Below are 17,262 nucleotides of genomic sequence, written 5' to 3'. Positions count from 1 at the left end.
GCGGATCCTCAGTGCGCTTTGGTCCAGCTGATGGGTGGTCTGCTGAGAGGGGTCCCTCGACAACAGGCAGCGCTGCTCTCGGAGAAGGACTGACAGAGGCCCTCTCCCTCGGCCTGGGGCTTCTTTCCTGGGAGCCCCGTCTCCCCCAGCCTCCTTCTGCTTCCCGGAGCGCTCACCACACTTCCGCCCGCTCCTCCCCTAACTCTGCGTAACATGCGAGTTAAGCAGCGGCCGCCCGGGTCCTGTGTGGGTGAGAATCCCGTGGGCAGTGCTCGGAGGTCACCACCTTGCACAGGTGAGAGTAAGAAAGTGATGCCCGGCCACGTGGCTCTGTGGTTGAGCACTGACCTTTGAACCAGGAGGTCACGGTTCAATTCCCGGTCAGGGCACAGGCCCGGGTTGCGGGCTCCATCCCCAGTGTGGGGTGTGCAGGAGGCAGCCAATCAATGGTTGTCTGTCATCATTGATGGCTCTCTCTCTCTCTCTCTCTCTCTCTCTCTCTCTCTCTCTCTCTCCCCCTCCCTCTCCCTTCCTCTCTGGAGTCGATAAAAATATCTTTTTAAAAAATAAAGAATGTGTGAGCAGGTGACCCCGGGTCACCACACGGGCACTTCTCCGACGCCCACTCGGGGTCCGGGCGGCCACGCACTGCCATGTCTGCACGTGCGTCCGTGCGTCCGTGTCGGCCCCGTCCGAGCAGGAAGGGTACTGAGCTACAGACTCACATCCCCGCGGCCCCGGCCCTGCGTTTTCTGTTTTCATTTTGGTTTTGGCTTTTTGTTAACAATAACGTAGAGGAAGGAAACACCCACAGGGGATGTGAGCAGCTCGCCACCGCCACCTTCTGGCCCCCCCGGGCAGTGAGGCCGACGCCGCGGCCACAGGGGCGGACCCTGATCCCGGGTGGGGTCCCGGGGTGCTCAGTGCTGTCTCCCCTCCGGGGAGAGAGGGGAGCTGAGTTGGGGTGTGAAGGGAGAAGACGTTGAACCTGAAACCCTGTGTTCAGAAAAATCACAGAACGCAGACTTTAATCATCACGGTCGTTTTCCCGAAGCGTATTGTTAAGAGGCTGTGAAGCACGGGGCTCGGCTCGCACGGCTTAATTACGAGTTCAGAAGAGCCTCGCACGGCGCTCCCGCTCCAGGGAAACAGGACGGAGCACACGCCCCGGCGGGCACGTGTGCTGCCTGCACTGCAGACGCGGGTGCGCCGTCTGCCGGCCGCCGCAGCTCGCAGCCTGGGCCGGAGTGCCGGTTACCAACGCCTCTGTTCGCTCTCAGTGATCCGGAGAGCTGGTGCCGCCAATCGCGGGGCAGGTGTGTGTGGCGAGGACACAGGCCCATCTCACAGGGGAGCCGAGGGCGCCTCCCCCCTCGGAGCGAGATGCTGGCAAAGCCATGGGAGCGGGCGCAGCCTGCTGTTAACTGTCTGGTTCCGTGGCTGGAAGCGCTCCGAGCTGCGAGATGGTCCGACAGGTTTCGCTCTGGCGGCCCGCGTGTTCTCCCCGAGTTTCAGATGGGTCTCTCTCTCTCACGCCTTGCGGCTCCTCGCATTCTCTAAAACCCAGCATCCCATGAAAACCTGACTGTACAATTAGATCCGAAGATCCTCAGTTAAGATATCTGCCCAGGCTTTTCACACTTAATAATTCAGTTATTTAAGAAAAGAAAAGATGCCCTGGCCGGTGTGGCTCAGTGGATAGAGCGTCGGCCTGCGGGACTGAAGGGTCCCGGGTTCGATTCTGGTCAAGGGCATGTACCTCGGATGCAGGCTCCTCCCCGGGCCCTGGTCAGAGCCCGTGCAGGAGGCAACCAATCGATGTGTTTCTCTCACATCGATGTTTCTCTCGTCTTTCCCTCTCTCTAAAAATCAATGGAAAAATATCCTTGGGTGAGGATAAAAAAAAAAAGATAGAAAGAAATGGACCCGTCTGAGGAAAGGGTGGGGCTGTTGGGAGGAGAATGAGAAGGCAGAAGGCAGACTGGGGTGGGGGCCCCAGGTGCCTGGTGCGCTACCCACGGTACACCGCCGGAGAGCTGAGCAGAGACACCCCTTCCCGGGAGCTGGGACCCCTGAGGAGCAGGTGGGATGCGCATCACCGGGGCCATAACGCATGTCCCCGTCAAGGCACGTACCACACTCACCCCTGCTCTTGCCCTGCGTAGCTTGCTCTCTGGAGTGACGCCCAGCGTGGCGGGCCTGGCTGGGGGGACCCGGGGGGGGGGGGGTAGTTGGCTGTGCTCTCTGTCCACAGAAGGCGGGACACGGAGAACATTAGTGTTTGACCTAAAGAAACGTGAAGCCGGCTGATGCGGGGGGCAGTGTCCAACCTGAATTTTCTTACCTGTTTTGCCTAAAAACAGAGGGTTTTTTCCTCCTCCTTTTCATCTGCAAACAGAGTGATGCTTTTGAAAACAGACTCCTCGGAATGCCGGAGTCCAGTTTACAAAATCCTCCTCACCTAAACCTTCTGAAGCCGACTCCGGTCTCGTCGCCTTCCTGGGCCTCTTTCCTGGCAACCTAGAACGTTCTTGCCCAGCACTCTGCCCGAGGAGAGGCAGGACCCCAGTGTCGGGTGACGGAGCCGGCTCCCGGGGCTGGGTTTGCGAGCGTCATGGGGCCGCAGGGCCGGCTGCCCGGCCAGGCCTTCTTTCCCATCGGCCTTGGCAGCAAACATTCCCACCCCCGTGGACCCTCTCTGCCAAAGGCACAGAAGGAAAACCAAACACTTTACGTTCCTTTCCGCTCTCTAAGGACAGGCAGGTGGTCGCTGAGTCTGTGAACCGTGGCCGATGGTGCCATGTGGTTACTGGTGACGCTGAAATGTCTGCACAGTCGCTACGAGCAGCTCGACAGTTTGAACATTAACATTCCGCCAGGCCCGGCCCGCGTGGCTCCGTGGTTGAGCGTCCACCAGGTGGTCACGTTCGATTGCCGGTCAGGGCACAGGCCCAGGTTGTGGGCTCCATCCCCAGTGTGGGGCGTGCAGGAGGCAGCCGATCAGTGATTCCCTCTCATCATGGATGTTTCTATCTCTCCCTCCCTCTCTCTTCCTCTCCGGAACCAATAAAAATATATTTTTTAAAAAAACAAAAAACACTCCACTGGGAAAGCTTCCTCATTGTTATTCCCATCTATATATATAAGAGTGTAAGCAACCGTCCGACCACTCGACCGTCCGACCAGTAGCTATGACGCGCACTGACCACCAGGGGGCAGATGCTCAACGCAGGAGCTGCTGAGCTGTGGTGACTTGGCAGCAGCTGCGGTTCTCGGGCGACGCACCCGGAACCAGATGATTCCGGGGTGCGTCACCCTAGAACCCCCCTCTCACAATCCGGGACCCCTCGGGGGGTGTCGGAGAGCCGGTTTCGGCCTGATCCCTGCAGGCCAGGCCGAGGGACCCCACCGGTGCCGGAACCTGTGCACCGGGCCTCGAGTGATGAACTAAAGCCTGTGGAGGGACAGTTAGCAGAGGGAAACCTTCAAGAACCCAACACAAACCACATTTCAGTATTTCTGGGGGGAGAAAGGGCCAAACAAAAGCCAATACTTGGACTTAAGTAAGCTTCCTGGACACTGGCAGACAGCCACACACGGGTGACATACTCAAACAAAGGTAACTGGTTTCTTCTTCAAAGACTTTGTTTGAATCCCTCCCACTCTACCTGTCACTGACCTCCCGGTTCTCCGCAGACACTAGGCAGATCCAGCCCTCCCCGCCCTGGTCCTACGACCAGTCCTACCAGTACCTGGGGTCGATCGCCTCTCCCTCCGTGCACCCAGCGACGCCCATCTCGCCGGGCCGGGCCAGCGGCATGACGACCCTCTCCGCAGAGATCTCCAGCCGGCTCTCAAGTAAGCTGCCCGGAGGCACACGCTGAACGCGAGCTGGAGTGTGGGGGGCGGGGGGGGCGGGGGGGCCGGAGGAGATGCGTGGGGGGGGGGGGGTGTCAGTCACTTTCAATGCGCTAAGATGTGGTTTAAAGACGGGGCTGTCCCGCTCTGTCCCGCGGCCAGGCACTGACCTGCCTGGACCCCCAGGGCAGAGGCCGGGACCCGCAGCAGAGGTGGCGGGAGAGGCGGACACCCAGGGGCTGTGGGGTGGCTCACGCTGCACACGTCAGGGTGGCAGCCGACGGGGGAATAATACTCTAGAAGGAAGCAGTCAGCCTGTAGAGCGCAGCCGGGGGGGGTCACGTGACCAGCACCCTGGGGCCTCTGTGGGATGGGGAGCGAGTGAACACACCCGCAGGGAGACATTTCCACTAAGAGCTGCTCAGACCGGGTCGGAGGCCCGTGGGAAGCTGGGTGTCCTGGTTCGCATGGTCCCCGTGAACAGGAGACCGCCGGTCAGTTCCCCGGCGAGGCCTCGGGCTGGGCGCTCACCTTTGCTGGTGGGCAGGGACGTGGGGCCGCAGAGAAATATCCCTTTGCTGAACGCAAAAGAGCCTCCCGGGGCTGGGAAATGGGAGCCGGACGGAGCCGTGACGGGGGCTCCGGGGACGCAGCCTCGGGGGCCGCGCACTTCCCGCCCGGCCGGCGGCTGTGTGGCTGTCTCCCCGGCACCAGGCGAAGCCGCGAGGGGCAGGCAAAGGGCACACGCGTGTCTGGCGTCTCCGCGGTGGCCGGTGCTGTGCTGTCCACACAGCCGGGATTCCCCGGGAGCTGTGGCTGCTGCTCAGCAGGGCACCGGGGCACAGGGGCCCAGGGAGCTCTTTGTTGGGGGGCTGCCTGTGAAATGGGGGTGCCTCGCAGCATCTCCGGCCTCCGGGCTCCAGCAGCACCCCCTCTCCATCGGGACAACCACTGACGGTCCCCAGACATTGCCGGGTGTCCCGGCACCACCCCCAGTTGAGGACAGGGCCTCCGCGTTCCTGGGGAGCGGGCACGCCGTCGGAAAGCCACCGCGCGGTCCAGTTCTCACCAGGTCCCGGCGCTGCTCTGCCGCGGGCTGGCTGGGGCCCCCTTCCGGAACAATCCCTGTTCTCCTGGGAAAGGCCTGTCTGGGGTCTGTCCCTTGGGATTCATTCCGTCCTTGGACTTGGTCGGCACCTTATAGTCCAAGAACCGTAGGGGCCACGTGCTCCAACGGACCGTGACCAAACATAAGGGTGACTTAAAAAAAAAAGTGAGTACCGTGAGCACCCCCAACCGAGTGTGGAAGGATGCGTCCTGGCACGAGGGTGTGAAGTGGGTACAAACCAGGTCCCGTTTCTGCCCCCCGCCCCCCCCGGAGGGCCCTTTGCTGACCTGGAGGGAGGACCAGCGAGAATCGCAGAGAACAGCATGGGAGGTGCCTTTCGCTAGCAGATCGCCCCCTCGAACAGGGCTGAGCCGGGCCTGAAGGTGCGGTCCTGTGCCAGGGCCGGGGCCGGGGCGGGGGGCGGGGCCGGGGCAGGGGGGGGCGGGGGCAGGGGGCAGGGGGGGGGTAGGGGGGGTAGAGATACAGAGAAGTGGCCGCCTGGCCCCAGCTTTAGAGCCCAGCCCTGCCCTGGCCTGCCTTTCCCTTGGACCCCGCCCCCAGCTCGGCGCTGCCCTGCCCCCCAGCCCCAGCCCCACCTGGGCTGCCTTCTGCTGGGACTGGCACTCTGTCTGTCTGTCTCTCTCCTGTGCAGACAGACTCCACACCTTGTCTGAGAAGGGTTGTCATCCGGAGGTTTTCTTTGCTGCTTCTCCTTCTGCTTTTTTTAAAAGAAGTTAATGTTTAGCTGCCAGCCCGGGCGACAGACGGCATGCATTTTTCTGAGTCATGAGAAAGCGCCTTTCAAGGCAGCCATTATCTGCTCAGGCTGTTTAATCCTGTGGGGACAGGGGGCGGGGCCTGGCGTGGGGCCGCTTTCATCCCCGAAAACTGCAGGGCGAGGCTTTAGCCCCATCGGTGGTGGGGCAACATTTCCAGCGAAAATACCTGCCCCTCCTAATCCCCAGATTTCCTGCTCCTTCAAAGCCCCGTGCTCACAGGGTCTGCCCCTCGGCCCAGGCCAGCCGGAGGGCAAGCGAGCTGCCCCCACCCCCGGGGGTGTCACTGGTGAGGCCTGGTAGGGGGTATCAAACTGGACATCAACATGAAAACAAGTATTTGAACAGATCATTTGAATCTGAGCATATTCAAAGGGCCCAAGATGTTGGGATTTCTTAATCCTCACCTAAGGATATTTTTCCATTGATTTTAGAGAGAGTGGAAGAGAGAGGGAGAGACAGAGAGAAACATGGATGTGAGAGAAACACATCGATGGGTTGCCTCCTGCACGAGCCCCGACCAGGGCCCTGGCCGGGGAGGAGCCTGCAACCGAGGTACGTGCCCTTGACTGGAATCGAACCCGGACCCTTCGGTCTGCAGGCCGACGCTCTATCCACTGAGCCACACCGGCTAGGGCCCAAGTTGTTTTATTACCAAAACATTGTAAAAGGGATCATTTGACCAACTGAATGGCCGTTTGTAGTGTGACGCTGCTATTATGTAGCCAGGAGGAGACTCACGGCAGTGTTTAAGATCGTCAGATATTCTGCCCACAAGTGAAACCCCGTTTTCCCTGACGGCTGAGGCCACAGCATCATTCCATTCCTTCGTCCCTGACAAGCCCCCGACTCGCTCGGGGTTCCAGTAACTGGGCGCCATCAGCGGTTGCCGGGCAGCCGTTGGAACAGACGGACCAGCGAGTCCGGACGCCGCCGTGCACCAGGGTGACCTTTCCTTCGCTCCCCAGTGGGCTCACCGTGGGTCTCAGGGCAGATGCAGCCGGAGGAGGGGTGGGCGGCTCCCGTGTTCGTGTCCGGAGGATTGCATCAGACGAAAACAAACGGACCCTATGTGCCTCATGCTTTCCTCCTCCCCGGCTTCTCCCCGGACCCCATAAATCTTACTGGGAAGATGGAGTCAGGCTTCCTGTTAACTCCTGAATGTGCCACGGCTCCGTGGGAGCAAAAACAAGTGGCACCCAGCTTGCTCCCAGATGGCCCGGTGAGTGCGCGGCAGGACAAGCCTGAGGAATGAGGCGCGGCCTGGCCGGGACGAGCTGGAGCGGAGGGCGGCCCGGAGCGCTGTCCGTGAGGGCGTTTTCCTGCCCACACGTCTGACTCGCTCAGGAAAGATTGACAGGGGTGTTTGTTTGGAAGTCAGACTCCTGCTTTCCCCATTAGCACAGAGATTCGCGCACATCTCGCTTGTTTCTAGAAACTTCAGTTACCTCTCTGACAAGGCGTATGGCCCCTCTTCACCTTCACCCCAAATTTACAGAGGAGGTCACTTGCTAAAAATGTGTTAGAGCAATAAAAAAAAACACTAGAGGGTGGGGGGAGGGAGGAGGGAAAGCAGGGGGGCGGGGAGAGAGAGAGAGAGAGAGGCAGACACTAGCTCTCCCTGCTGGAATAATAGGCTTGAAATATGAGGAAGTTGACCAAGGGCCCAGGCCGTCCACAAACAGATTAATTCTCCACCCCCCCACCACCCCCACCACCCCCACCCTCCCACCACCCCCCTCCACCCCGCCTCGTGGCTCTCCAGCTTTGCTCCTTCACGCTCTCTATCGGCCTGGGCACAAGAGGGCACCGGCCACCTGCCATCCTGAGCTCGGAGTCATTTTGTGTGTTGACTTGAGGACTCACACATTTTAAAACACTTCATTGGGGCTTCTGCTCTGGTTTGTCGCTGTCTTTGGGGTTTGCTGACATAGACTGTCGTCTGGCCTCGTCATTTCGTGAATAATTCTGAGAGAGAGAAACTACCCCAGGGCACCATCCTGAATATACAGGGTTGGTTCTCGGGGGGGAGGGGGGGGGAGTGGGGAGTTGCCCCTCACCCCTACCCCCGGGACATTGACAGTATCTGGAGACGCTGGTTGTCACAATTCTGGGAGTGGGGACACGGCTGGCGTCTGGTGGGCAAAGGCCAAGGATGCTGCCAGACATCCTACAAGGCAGGCTCAGGACAGCCCTTCACGTCCCCACACAGAACGGTCTGGCCCGAGAGAGGGCCGTGGTGCCACTCTTGAGAACCTCTGACCCAGGGAACCCTTCCTGGCACCCAGGCCTCCAGTAGCTCCCAGGGCAGCCTGCGGGTGAGAGAGCGCAGAGGGGTGCCACGAAGGGCAGTCGGAGCCAGTCCCTGAAACTGGAAGGCATCGTTCTAGCAAGATGGATTTTATAGACACAGCTTTGCCATTCCTGGAAAAATGTCAGCATGGGGACACGGAGTCACTAAATCCAGGCCCTGCAGCCACGCGTGCTAACACCCCCGCAGGGCACAGGGCAGTGAGCGCCAGGTGAGACCGGCTGAACGCTTTCTAAGAGCGTGGGACGCGTCTGAGGTCCAGGTGGGAGGACGGTGGTGCCGTGTCCACTCCCGTCACTCCCACGGCATGCGTGCATTGACTCACAGGAAGCTGCCCATTTTCAACGGTTTGAGGCCTAACAAAATGGCAGTTTCCTATGATTTAACCTAAATACTTTGTCTAATGTATTGTAATGTTATTATCCATTAGTATTGTTATGATACTATATCATATTAATCATGATATAGTCTATTGATATGAATTTATTAATGCACCCATCATATTTCTAATTATAATGTAGTGTTACATGGTGTTATCAATTATATTAATGTCAGAGACTAAATTTATATTAATATTGGTGCATTAGTATATTGATTATCTAGAAGATTGGCCAACTTTTTTCTGTAAAGAGCCGGAAACTAAATATTTTAGTATTTCAGGTCCCTGCGGTCTAAGTCATGACCCTCAACTCTGCAGAGGTAGCTCAAAAGCAGGCAGAGACATCGCATGAAGGAATGAGGCTGATGCCAATAAGACTTTATGCATTGACCCTGAAATTTGAATCTCTCATAAATTTCATTACAGGAAGCAGTCTTCTTTTGATGTTTTTTCCAACCACTTAAAAATATAATAATACTCATTCTTAGCTTGTGGGACATGAAAATGGCATGGCTGGATTTGACCCCTGGGCTGTAGTTTGCCAACCCTGGGATTGTGCCAGTTATTATATCTGTGCTACACACATCCTATATTACGTCTATACTCTACATGTTGTACCTATATTATAGCTCTATTGTTATACTACTTGATAGCATATTATATTAGCGTATTATAGTACTTGACTAGAGGCCTGGTGCATGAAATTCGTGCACAGGGGGAGGAGGGTGTCCCTTAGCCCAGCCTGCACCTTCTCCAATCTGGGACCCCTGGCTCCCACCTGCTCACCTGCCTGCCTTCGGGATTGCCCCTAACCACTTCTGCCTGCCAGCCTGATCACCCCCTATCCACTGCCCTGCCAGCCTGATTGATGTCTAACTGCTCCCCTGCCAGCCTGTTTGCCCCCAACTTCCCTCCTCTGCCAGCCTGGTCACCCCTAATTGCCCTCCTCTGCAGGCTTGATTGCCCCCAACTGCCCTCCCTTGCAGTCCTGGTGCCTCCCAACTGCCCTCCCCTGCTGGCCATCTTGTGGTGGCCATCTTGTGTCCACATGGGGCCAGGATCTTTGACCACATGGGGGCAGCTATCTTGATCTTGTGTGTTGGAGCGATGGTCAATCTGCATATTACTCTTTTATTAGATAGGATAGAGGCCTGATGCATGGGTGGGGGGCAGCTGGTTTGACCTGAAGGGTGTCCCGGATCAGGGTGGGGGTTCCCTTGGGGCATGGGGCGGCCTGGGTGAGGGGCCTGTGGTGGTTTGCAGGCCGGCCATGCCCCCCGGCGACCCAAGTGTAGGCCCTGGTATCTGGGATTTATTTATCTTCTATAATTGAAACTTTGTAGCCTGGAGCGAAGCCAAACCTTCTGCTCGCTCCGTGGTGGCAGCCATTTCTGTTGGGGTTTATGTATCTTCTGTAATTGGAACTTTGTAGCCTGGAGTGGAGGCCTGGGCTGGCCAGGGTGTGTGAAAACCTTGGCTTCCTCCATTGCTGGGGAAACCCAAGCCTCCCTCCTACTCTCTGTGGCGGCAGCCATCTTGGTTGGGGTTAATTTGCATACTCGCTCTGACTGGCTGGTTGGAGTGGCTTGTTTGGTGTAGCGGAGTGATGGTTAATTTGCATATTACTCTTTTATTAGGTAGGATAGCATATATTCTCTTCTTTTACTATATATTATCATACTATCTCCCTGGGCAGCAGCATTCTGGGTACTCTCCTAGCTTCCTGGGCAGTAGCATTCTGGGAAGTCCCCATCTCCCAGAGCAGCAGCATTCTGGGTTATTTTCAGCTTCCTGGGCAGTAGCATTCTGGGTAGTCTCCCAGCTGCCTGAGCAGCAGCATTCTGGGAGGTCCTCAATTCCTTGGCAATAGTATTCTGCCTAGTGTCCCACCTGACCCAGCAGCAGCATTCTGGGTTATCCTCCGACTTCCTGGGCAGTAGCATTCTGGGTAGTCCCCCATCACCCTGGACAGCAGCATTCTGGGAGGTCCCCACCTCCCTGGACAGCAGCATTCTGGGTAGTCCTTCATCACTCTGGACAGCGGCATTCTGGGAGGTACCCACCTCCCTGGATAGCGGCATTCTGGGCAGGCCCTCATCACCCTGGACAGCGGCATTTTGGGTAGTCCCCCACCTCCCTGGGCAGCAGCATTCTGGGTAGTCCTTCATCACCCTGGACAGCGGCATTCTGGGTAGTTCCCCACCTCCCTGGGCAGTGGCATTCTGGGTAATGGTCCTGCGGGTGGGCTGGCAGCGAGGGCGAGGGCCCCCTGAGCTCTCCTCTCACCATGCAATGCTTTCCTGCCCCGCAGCGGCCCCCGAGCTGACGGCCTTCGGCGACCCGCGCCAGTTCCCGGCGCTGCCCTCCATCTCGGACCCGCGCATGCACTACCCGGGCGCCTTCACCTACTCCCCGACGCCCGTCACCTCGGGCATCGGCATCGGCATGTCGGCCATGGGCTCGGCCACACGCTACCACACGTACCTGCCGCCGCCCTACCCCGGCTCCTCGCAGGCCCAGGGCGGCCCCTTCCAGGCGGGCTCGCCGTCCTACCACCTGTACTACGGCGCGTCCGCCGGCTCCTACCAGTTCTCCGTGGTGGGCGAGCGCTCGCCGCCGCGCATCCTGCCGCCCTGCACCAACGCGTCCACGGGCGCCGCGCTGCTCAACCCCAGCCTGCCCACGCCCAGCGACGCGGGCGAGGCCGAGGGCCGCCACAGCAACTCGCCTACCATGCCCGCCGCGCGCCTGGAGGAGGCCGTGTGGCGGCCCTACTGAGCCCGGGCCGGCCGGACCCCCGCGCCGCTGGCACCAGCTGGACCGGCCGGGGCCACCATCGCCGCGGGCCTCCAGCTGGACCGGCCGGGGCCACCATCGCCGCAGGCCTCCAGCTGGACCGGCCAGGATCCCCGTGCCTCCAGCTGGACCGGCCGGGGCCACCATCGCCGCTGACACCATCTGGACCGGCCGGGGCCACCATCGCCGCAGGCCTCCAGCTGGACCGGCCGGGGCCACCATCGCCGCTGGCACCAGCTGGACCGGCCAGGATCCCCGCGCCTCCAGCTGGACCGGCCGGGGCCACCATCGCCGCTGGCACCATCTGGACCGGCCGGGGCCACCATCGCCGCGGGCCTCCAGCGCCCTCAGAGCCCGCCGTCTGCAGAGCGTGACCGTCCGGCCACGTGGGCCGCTGGGAGGCAAACAGGAAGATTCCAGAGGAAAACTGTGAATGCTTCTGAATTAGCAATGCTGTGAATAAAAGAAAGATTTTATACCCTGACTTCACTTTTTAACCAAGATGTTTATTCCAAAGAGGATGAAATTTTGGTTCAGGGTTGGGGGATGCGACTCATCCTGTCTGGCATCGAGTTTGTATTTTTCATGTTCTTTTCCAGCACCTTATAAATTGCAAAATGCGTATTTGCATTTGGGGTGGTTTTATTTTTATATATATATATAAATTTGAGCTTGCTTCTTTCTTACTATGACAATTGAAAAAAAATATGATTCCTTTTCTTGTAAGTTTTATTTAACTTTTCTTTTGGACTTTTGTGTAGTTGTGGTTTTTTGTTGTTTTTTTTTAAAGAAACAGCTACAGCTTTGGGTCATTTTCAACTACTGTATTCCCACGAGGAATCCCTAGATATTTATGTATCTTGATGTGTAGACAGTTACGTATGTGTTGGTACTTTTTTTATTATTTAAATGTACTTATATTAAGAAGAAAAATATCAAGTACTACATTCTCTTCTTTTTTTTCTTAAATAGTAGCCAAAGTTAAATGTATCACATTGAAGAAGGCTGGGAAAAAGGATGGTAATGTGATCACGTGGTTACCTACATATTGTTTACATTAAACTTCCTTTCATGTTAATCAGACGAGTTGGTAGCTAATGCAGCCATGTTTTCATAGCCTTTTAGATCCCGAGGGTCCGAAGGCCCGAGGCGGGCGTTTTCTGCCGAGCCCCACAAAGGCTCTGCGATCGTACTCCCGCCCTGGAAGCAGAGAAGGTCAGGCCTGGCCGCAGAGGGCTCAGCGGACGCCGGAACGGCCCCTCTGGCGAGGACTTCCTGTCGGCCTAGGGATCCGCTCACTGCGTGCCTCTTGGTAATTTCAGAACAAATCCAAAGTCAGCCGTGTGGGGGAGCAGTGTCCAGGTGGGAACCAAATCCGTGAATTCAGGGGCTCCTTCCGTGCTGGGTTCTGGGGGAGGAAGGAGACCTTCCGAATCCAGAATGCAGTGGCTTTTAGCTTTAAGAAAATACCCCTCTCTTGCAGTGCCTGCTCCTTCACCCAGAGTAAGACGAGTGGCTGTTCCCCGAGGCTGGGGGTGGGAGGGCCTGGGCTGGGTGCCTTTGCCCACTGAGGGTCTCGGCCAGGACGGGCCCAGCAGCGGGCTGTGCGAGCCAGTCTCCCTCTGTCTCTGGGGTCCCCTGGGACAGCATCAGCCCCCCTGTGCAGGACCCCATCCCGTGCTGCTCACTAACCACCCACCTTCGCGTTGCTGTCCCCAGGCTGAGACCCTCCCCTAGGGGGAGGGAGGGTGCACTTTGACCTGCGCGTCATGTGACCGGAAAGATCCGTGTCACCACTGCTGCCCATGGCTGCAAGTCAAGCGTAGCCAATGTCACTGTAAACTGATGGCACTGTTTTAACTGGAGGATTCGGTCAGGGCGCACGGATACTACAACTCGCAAATACTAACTGCTGACTTCCGCGCGTGTGCGCTCAGAACGACCGGAGGCCGTTGGATGTACCTCTTCGACTCGTAGGCACGACTTCAGGTCAGCTCAGAGGAGTGTTTGAGCAGGACTTGAGAACAGTGGTTTTTATTCTGTAAATGTGAGGGTTCACGTTAGAAAGATCTTCGGCTGCAGGCAGCAGAGACAGCTGAGTTTATTTAAAACAACTTGTTTTTTTAGTTTTCTTCTCTATCCAGGGGTGGGGAACGTGGGTTTACAGTTGTGAATATGCAAAACACAGAGTTTATTCTTGTATTGTTATTTATTCATTATTGTATTATTTGCCACGCGAGCGCTGTGCCCCGACTGTTGCCCGCCCTGGATATGCTGTTTTACGCAAACGCAGTAGCACTTTGGTGAGAGGTAAGAGAAGGCCGTGTGTCTTGTGAGGTCAAGATTATCTAGAAAAGAGCGAAGGCAGAGCTCGGGGAAACCCAGGCCAGGGCCGTTCTCATCTTAGACACAGTTCTCCCTCCAGCATTCATTTTCCTGTTTTATTCTACATTGCTCTTTTTTTTTTTTCTTTTCTTTTTGGCAGGCAAATTACCTGTCAGTCGATTTAAAATGTTCATTTCTGAAAAGAACCTTTAGCGGCTAAGTTAGCCCGTTTACCCCGCATTGAATTTAAATGTTCTTTCCAGCACCGGCCAGGGCCACATCTACCCTGACAAAATGCTGGGGGAAAGGAAGGGAAAAATGGTGGTTGTTCATTTCTGGTCCCTGAAGATATTCCAGCTGGAAATCAGCCGAGTGTCCTCACGGGAGTCAGGTCGCCTGCTGCGTGAACCTTCCATCTGGGGTCACGCGTGAGCAGGGCTGCTCACTGTCCTTAGGCCCGCGGGTCGGCCGTCCGGAGGCCCCTTCCAGCACGTTCGGTGTTTGATTGTTCCGGAAGAAGTGAGTCGGAGGCCAGCTGCCTGGGCGATGGAGGCGCACCTAATGCCTTCCCCCGAGGGCGGCTCTCGCTGCCTCGGGAACGTTAGGCGGCCCTTCCCTCGGGGAGGCCGGCAGCCGATACTGGCAAAGCCGATGTCTCCGGAGCCCTCGTGCCGGGGGAGAGAAATGAGAGAAGCCATCTCTGCACTTACATTTCTCTCCCTCTTTGCCCCTTTAGCTTCTCCCACTTTCTCTCTCCCCATCTCCCCCTTCTTTTGTTTGGGAAATAGCATCCACCCCACCCCAACACCGAGTCCAAACTGGAGGAGCCGCTCCCCTGCGCCCCGTAAAGGAGCCGCGAGTCGGCGTCTTCCTGCTGGGGTGCTGCCCGCGGCCCGGGCCGGAGCCTGCCAGGCCGGTGACAGGCAGAGCTGGGCTGCCGGGTCTGTGCCCGGGTCGGTGCCCACGGACAGAACGGCTCTCGCTAGACGGGAAGCGAATGGTTTCGCTCCACGTCCTGCCATTTCCATGGCGGGTTTCTGTCCGTCCCTGTTTCCTCGGAACATCCCGCCCCCGTGCTTCTCGGTTTGGGTGGTTTTTCTTTTCGGGGTGACCCGGTTGGGGTCTGTTACACCCCGAACGTCAGTCTGACCCTGGTCGCAGAAAGCAGTTCTGACGTCTGAACAAACCGCCTCGGTTCAGGGCAGCGCACAGCTGTGGGGGGTCTGTTTGTCTCGGGCGTTTTTCCTCGCCCCTCGCCGGGTCAGGGTCCACGAGGCTGCTCGTTGGGTTTCTTTTCCTTCCAGGAGAGTTGCATCCACCAAGTTCATTGTATTTATGTCTGTAAATAGATTTTAAGCTTCATTATCAAATATTGTTAATACGATAACTTTTTTCAATTTTGTGTGTGCTTCTAAGGACGTTTTCTTATGTTTGCTCAATACTGTAGACAAAACTGCTTCTTTCTCCTTTGTTTATTTCAGACTTTAAAACAAATACTTTTTATCCGCTTTTATAAAGAGCTAACAGCATGGTTCCAATTTTTTTTTAAGTTCACTTTTGTTTGAAGGAAAATGAACCGCTGGTTCTGTGTGCTGTTCTGGATGTGTAACCATCAGTGGGAAATAAACTTTCAAATCGAAGCGACAGCGGGACGGCTCTTGAAACGGCGGCCACGCTGGGCGGTCCTCGGCGGCGGCGGCCACTCTGTGGGGCGGGCTCTGCGCAGGGGGCTCCTCCCGCGGCTCAGACACCCCTTCCTGAGGGACTTGAGGCCAGAGGGGCTGGAGGCTTCACCCAGGCCTCTCCAGGGTGTTTCCAGTGGCACAGGAGGGCGGGCCTCGGGCCCTGGTCCCACATGATCAGAGTGGCCCCTTCCTCTTTCCGTCCGCCGAGCAGCCCTCGTGCCCAGCCTCGTGCCCAGCCCTCGTGCCCAGCCCTCGTGCCCAACCCTCGTGCCCAGCCCTGGTGCCCAATCCTGGTGCCCAGCCCTCATGCCCAGCCCTCGTGCCCAACCCTCGTGCCCATCCCTCGTGCCCAACCCTCGTGCCCAGCCCTTGTGCCCAGCCTCGTGCTCAACCCTCGTGCCCAGCCCTCGTGCCCAACCCTCGTGCCCAGCCCTTGTGCCCAGCCCTCGTGCCCAGCCTCATGCCCAGTTCTTGTGCTTAGCCCTGGTGCCCAGCCCTTGTGTCCAGCCCTCGTGCCCAGCCCTGGTGCCCAACCTCGTGCCTAGCCTTCATGCCCAACCCTCATGCCCAGCCTCATGCCCAGTTCTTATGCCCAGCCTCATGCCCAGCCTCATGCCAAGCCCTCATGCCCAGCCCACATGCCCAACCCTCGTGCCCAGACTCGTGCCCAGTTCTCGTGCCCAGCCCTCATGCCCAGCCCTCATGCCCAACCCTCGTGCCCAGCCCTCGTGCCCAGACTCATGCCCAGTTCTCATGCCTAGCCCTCCTGCCCAGCCCTCATGCCCAGCCTCATGCCCAGCCTTGTGCCCAGCCGTTGTGCCCAACCCTCGTGCCCAGCCCTCATGCCCAGCCTCATGCCCAGCCCACGTGCCCACACTATGCAGGGTGTCCCAGTGTCTGGACTGCCGCTGCCCAGGAACCTCGGAGCCTCACTCTGTCCCACAGTGTCTGCTGTGAGCCCCATGTGATCACTAGTGAGAGGCAGGTAAACAGTGTGGCAGGTGCCTATGCCCGGTCCCCGAGGTTCCGTCTTTCTCTGACGTGCAGGGCTGAGCCAAAGGAAGCCACGCCACACACAGCACCGGGCCTGGGGGCAGCCCCTCCCAGCAGCCGCCTGGCTCTGAGGGCCCTGGCCGAGCGCAGGCCCGGTTCCCAGGGCTGCTCCCTGGGGCTCAGGAGCCCAGAGCAGGCTTTCCCGCTTGTCTTCACGAACAGAAGGAAGAGGGAGAGAGGATCACGTGGGCTCTGCAAACACGACGTGGACAGGGAATGTGTTCAACCTGAGGCCAGTCCCGTGGCGGCTCCCTTTCTGTAAATCCCGGGAGGCAGCCTGACGGTGGCGGGAGTTTCAGGAAGTGCTTTCCTCCCCTCCCGCCCTGCAAATTATATTAGAGTTTCAGCCCCAAGACCTGTGCCCCCCACGTTACCTCTCAGCCAAGAACGTGGTCTGACGCTCCTTCCCAGTTCTTGTCACCGTCGTCTCGTGGTCTTAAATGTGGCCACAAAGGATGTCAGGAACGGAAGCGAGCGGGATGAGGAGAAACTAGCGACATGGAAGTGAGGGCTACTGAGCGAGGCGGGAAGCGGGGGAAGGACCGGTCACCTGTGGTCAGGAAGGAGGCCGGGGGCGGCCGAGAGCGTGACCCCAGGGGTCAGGCTGCCCGGGGGGTGCCCAGTCACATGAGGGAACAAGTGGAACTAGTGCCCTCGTTCTTCTCGATGGAGCAGTAAGACCGTTTCCAGTGATGGCACTTAAATGAGTTCACGCGTGTCAAACACGTTAGAGCTTGGCACATAACACATGCTCAGTGCATGCTAAATGCACAAGGTGGGGCCACACATCAAAAATGGAAACCCTACCACATGCTCTCACATACATGTGGAATCTAATGAACAAAATAACTTCACAAAGTAGAAACCGACTCACAGAGACAGAGAACAGACAGGCAGCGGGCAGAGGGGAGGGAGTTTGGGGGCTGGATGGAGAAAGGTGGAGGGATTAAGCAAAAAGACCACATCTGTAT

The 17,262-nt window shown here is 57.8% G+C and overlaps 1 protein-coding gene across 2 annotated transcripts in view; it reads left to right on the top strand.

Annotated features, from left to right (window-relative positions):
* The window catches only part of RUNX1 (RUNX family transcription factor 1), a 188,925-nt gene extending 173,738 nt beyond the window's left edge, over positions 1–15,187 (top strand). For both annotated transcript variants that reach the window (XM_054713517.1, XM_054713516.1), the window contains 2 exons: positions 3,697–3,858; positions 10,744–15,187. In XM_054713517.1, coding sequence (XP_054569492.1) covers positions 3,697–3,858; positions 10,744–11,210 — 629 coding nt within the window. In that variant the 3' untranslated portion in view covers positions 11,211–15,187. The remainder of the gene's footprint in view (positions 1–3,696; positions 3,859–10,743) is intronic.
* The last annotated feature ends 2,075 nt before the right edge of the window (positions 15,188–17,262 follow it).

The sequence above is a fragment of the Eptesicus fuscus genome, chromosome 3, assembly GCF_027574615.1.
Source record: "Eptesicus fuscus isolate TK198812 chromosome 3, DD_ASM_mEF_20220401, whole genome shotgun sequence".
Lineage (NCBI taxonomy): Eukaryota > Metazoa > Chordata > Mammalia > Chiroptera > Vespertilionidae > Eptesicus > Eptesicus fuscus.
Note: the sequence above shows the minus strand (reverse complement) of the source record. Positions and strands in the feature narration are given on the sequence as shown.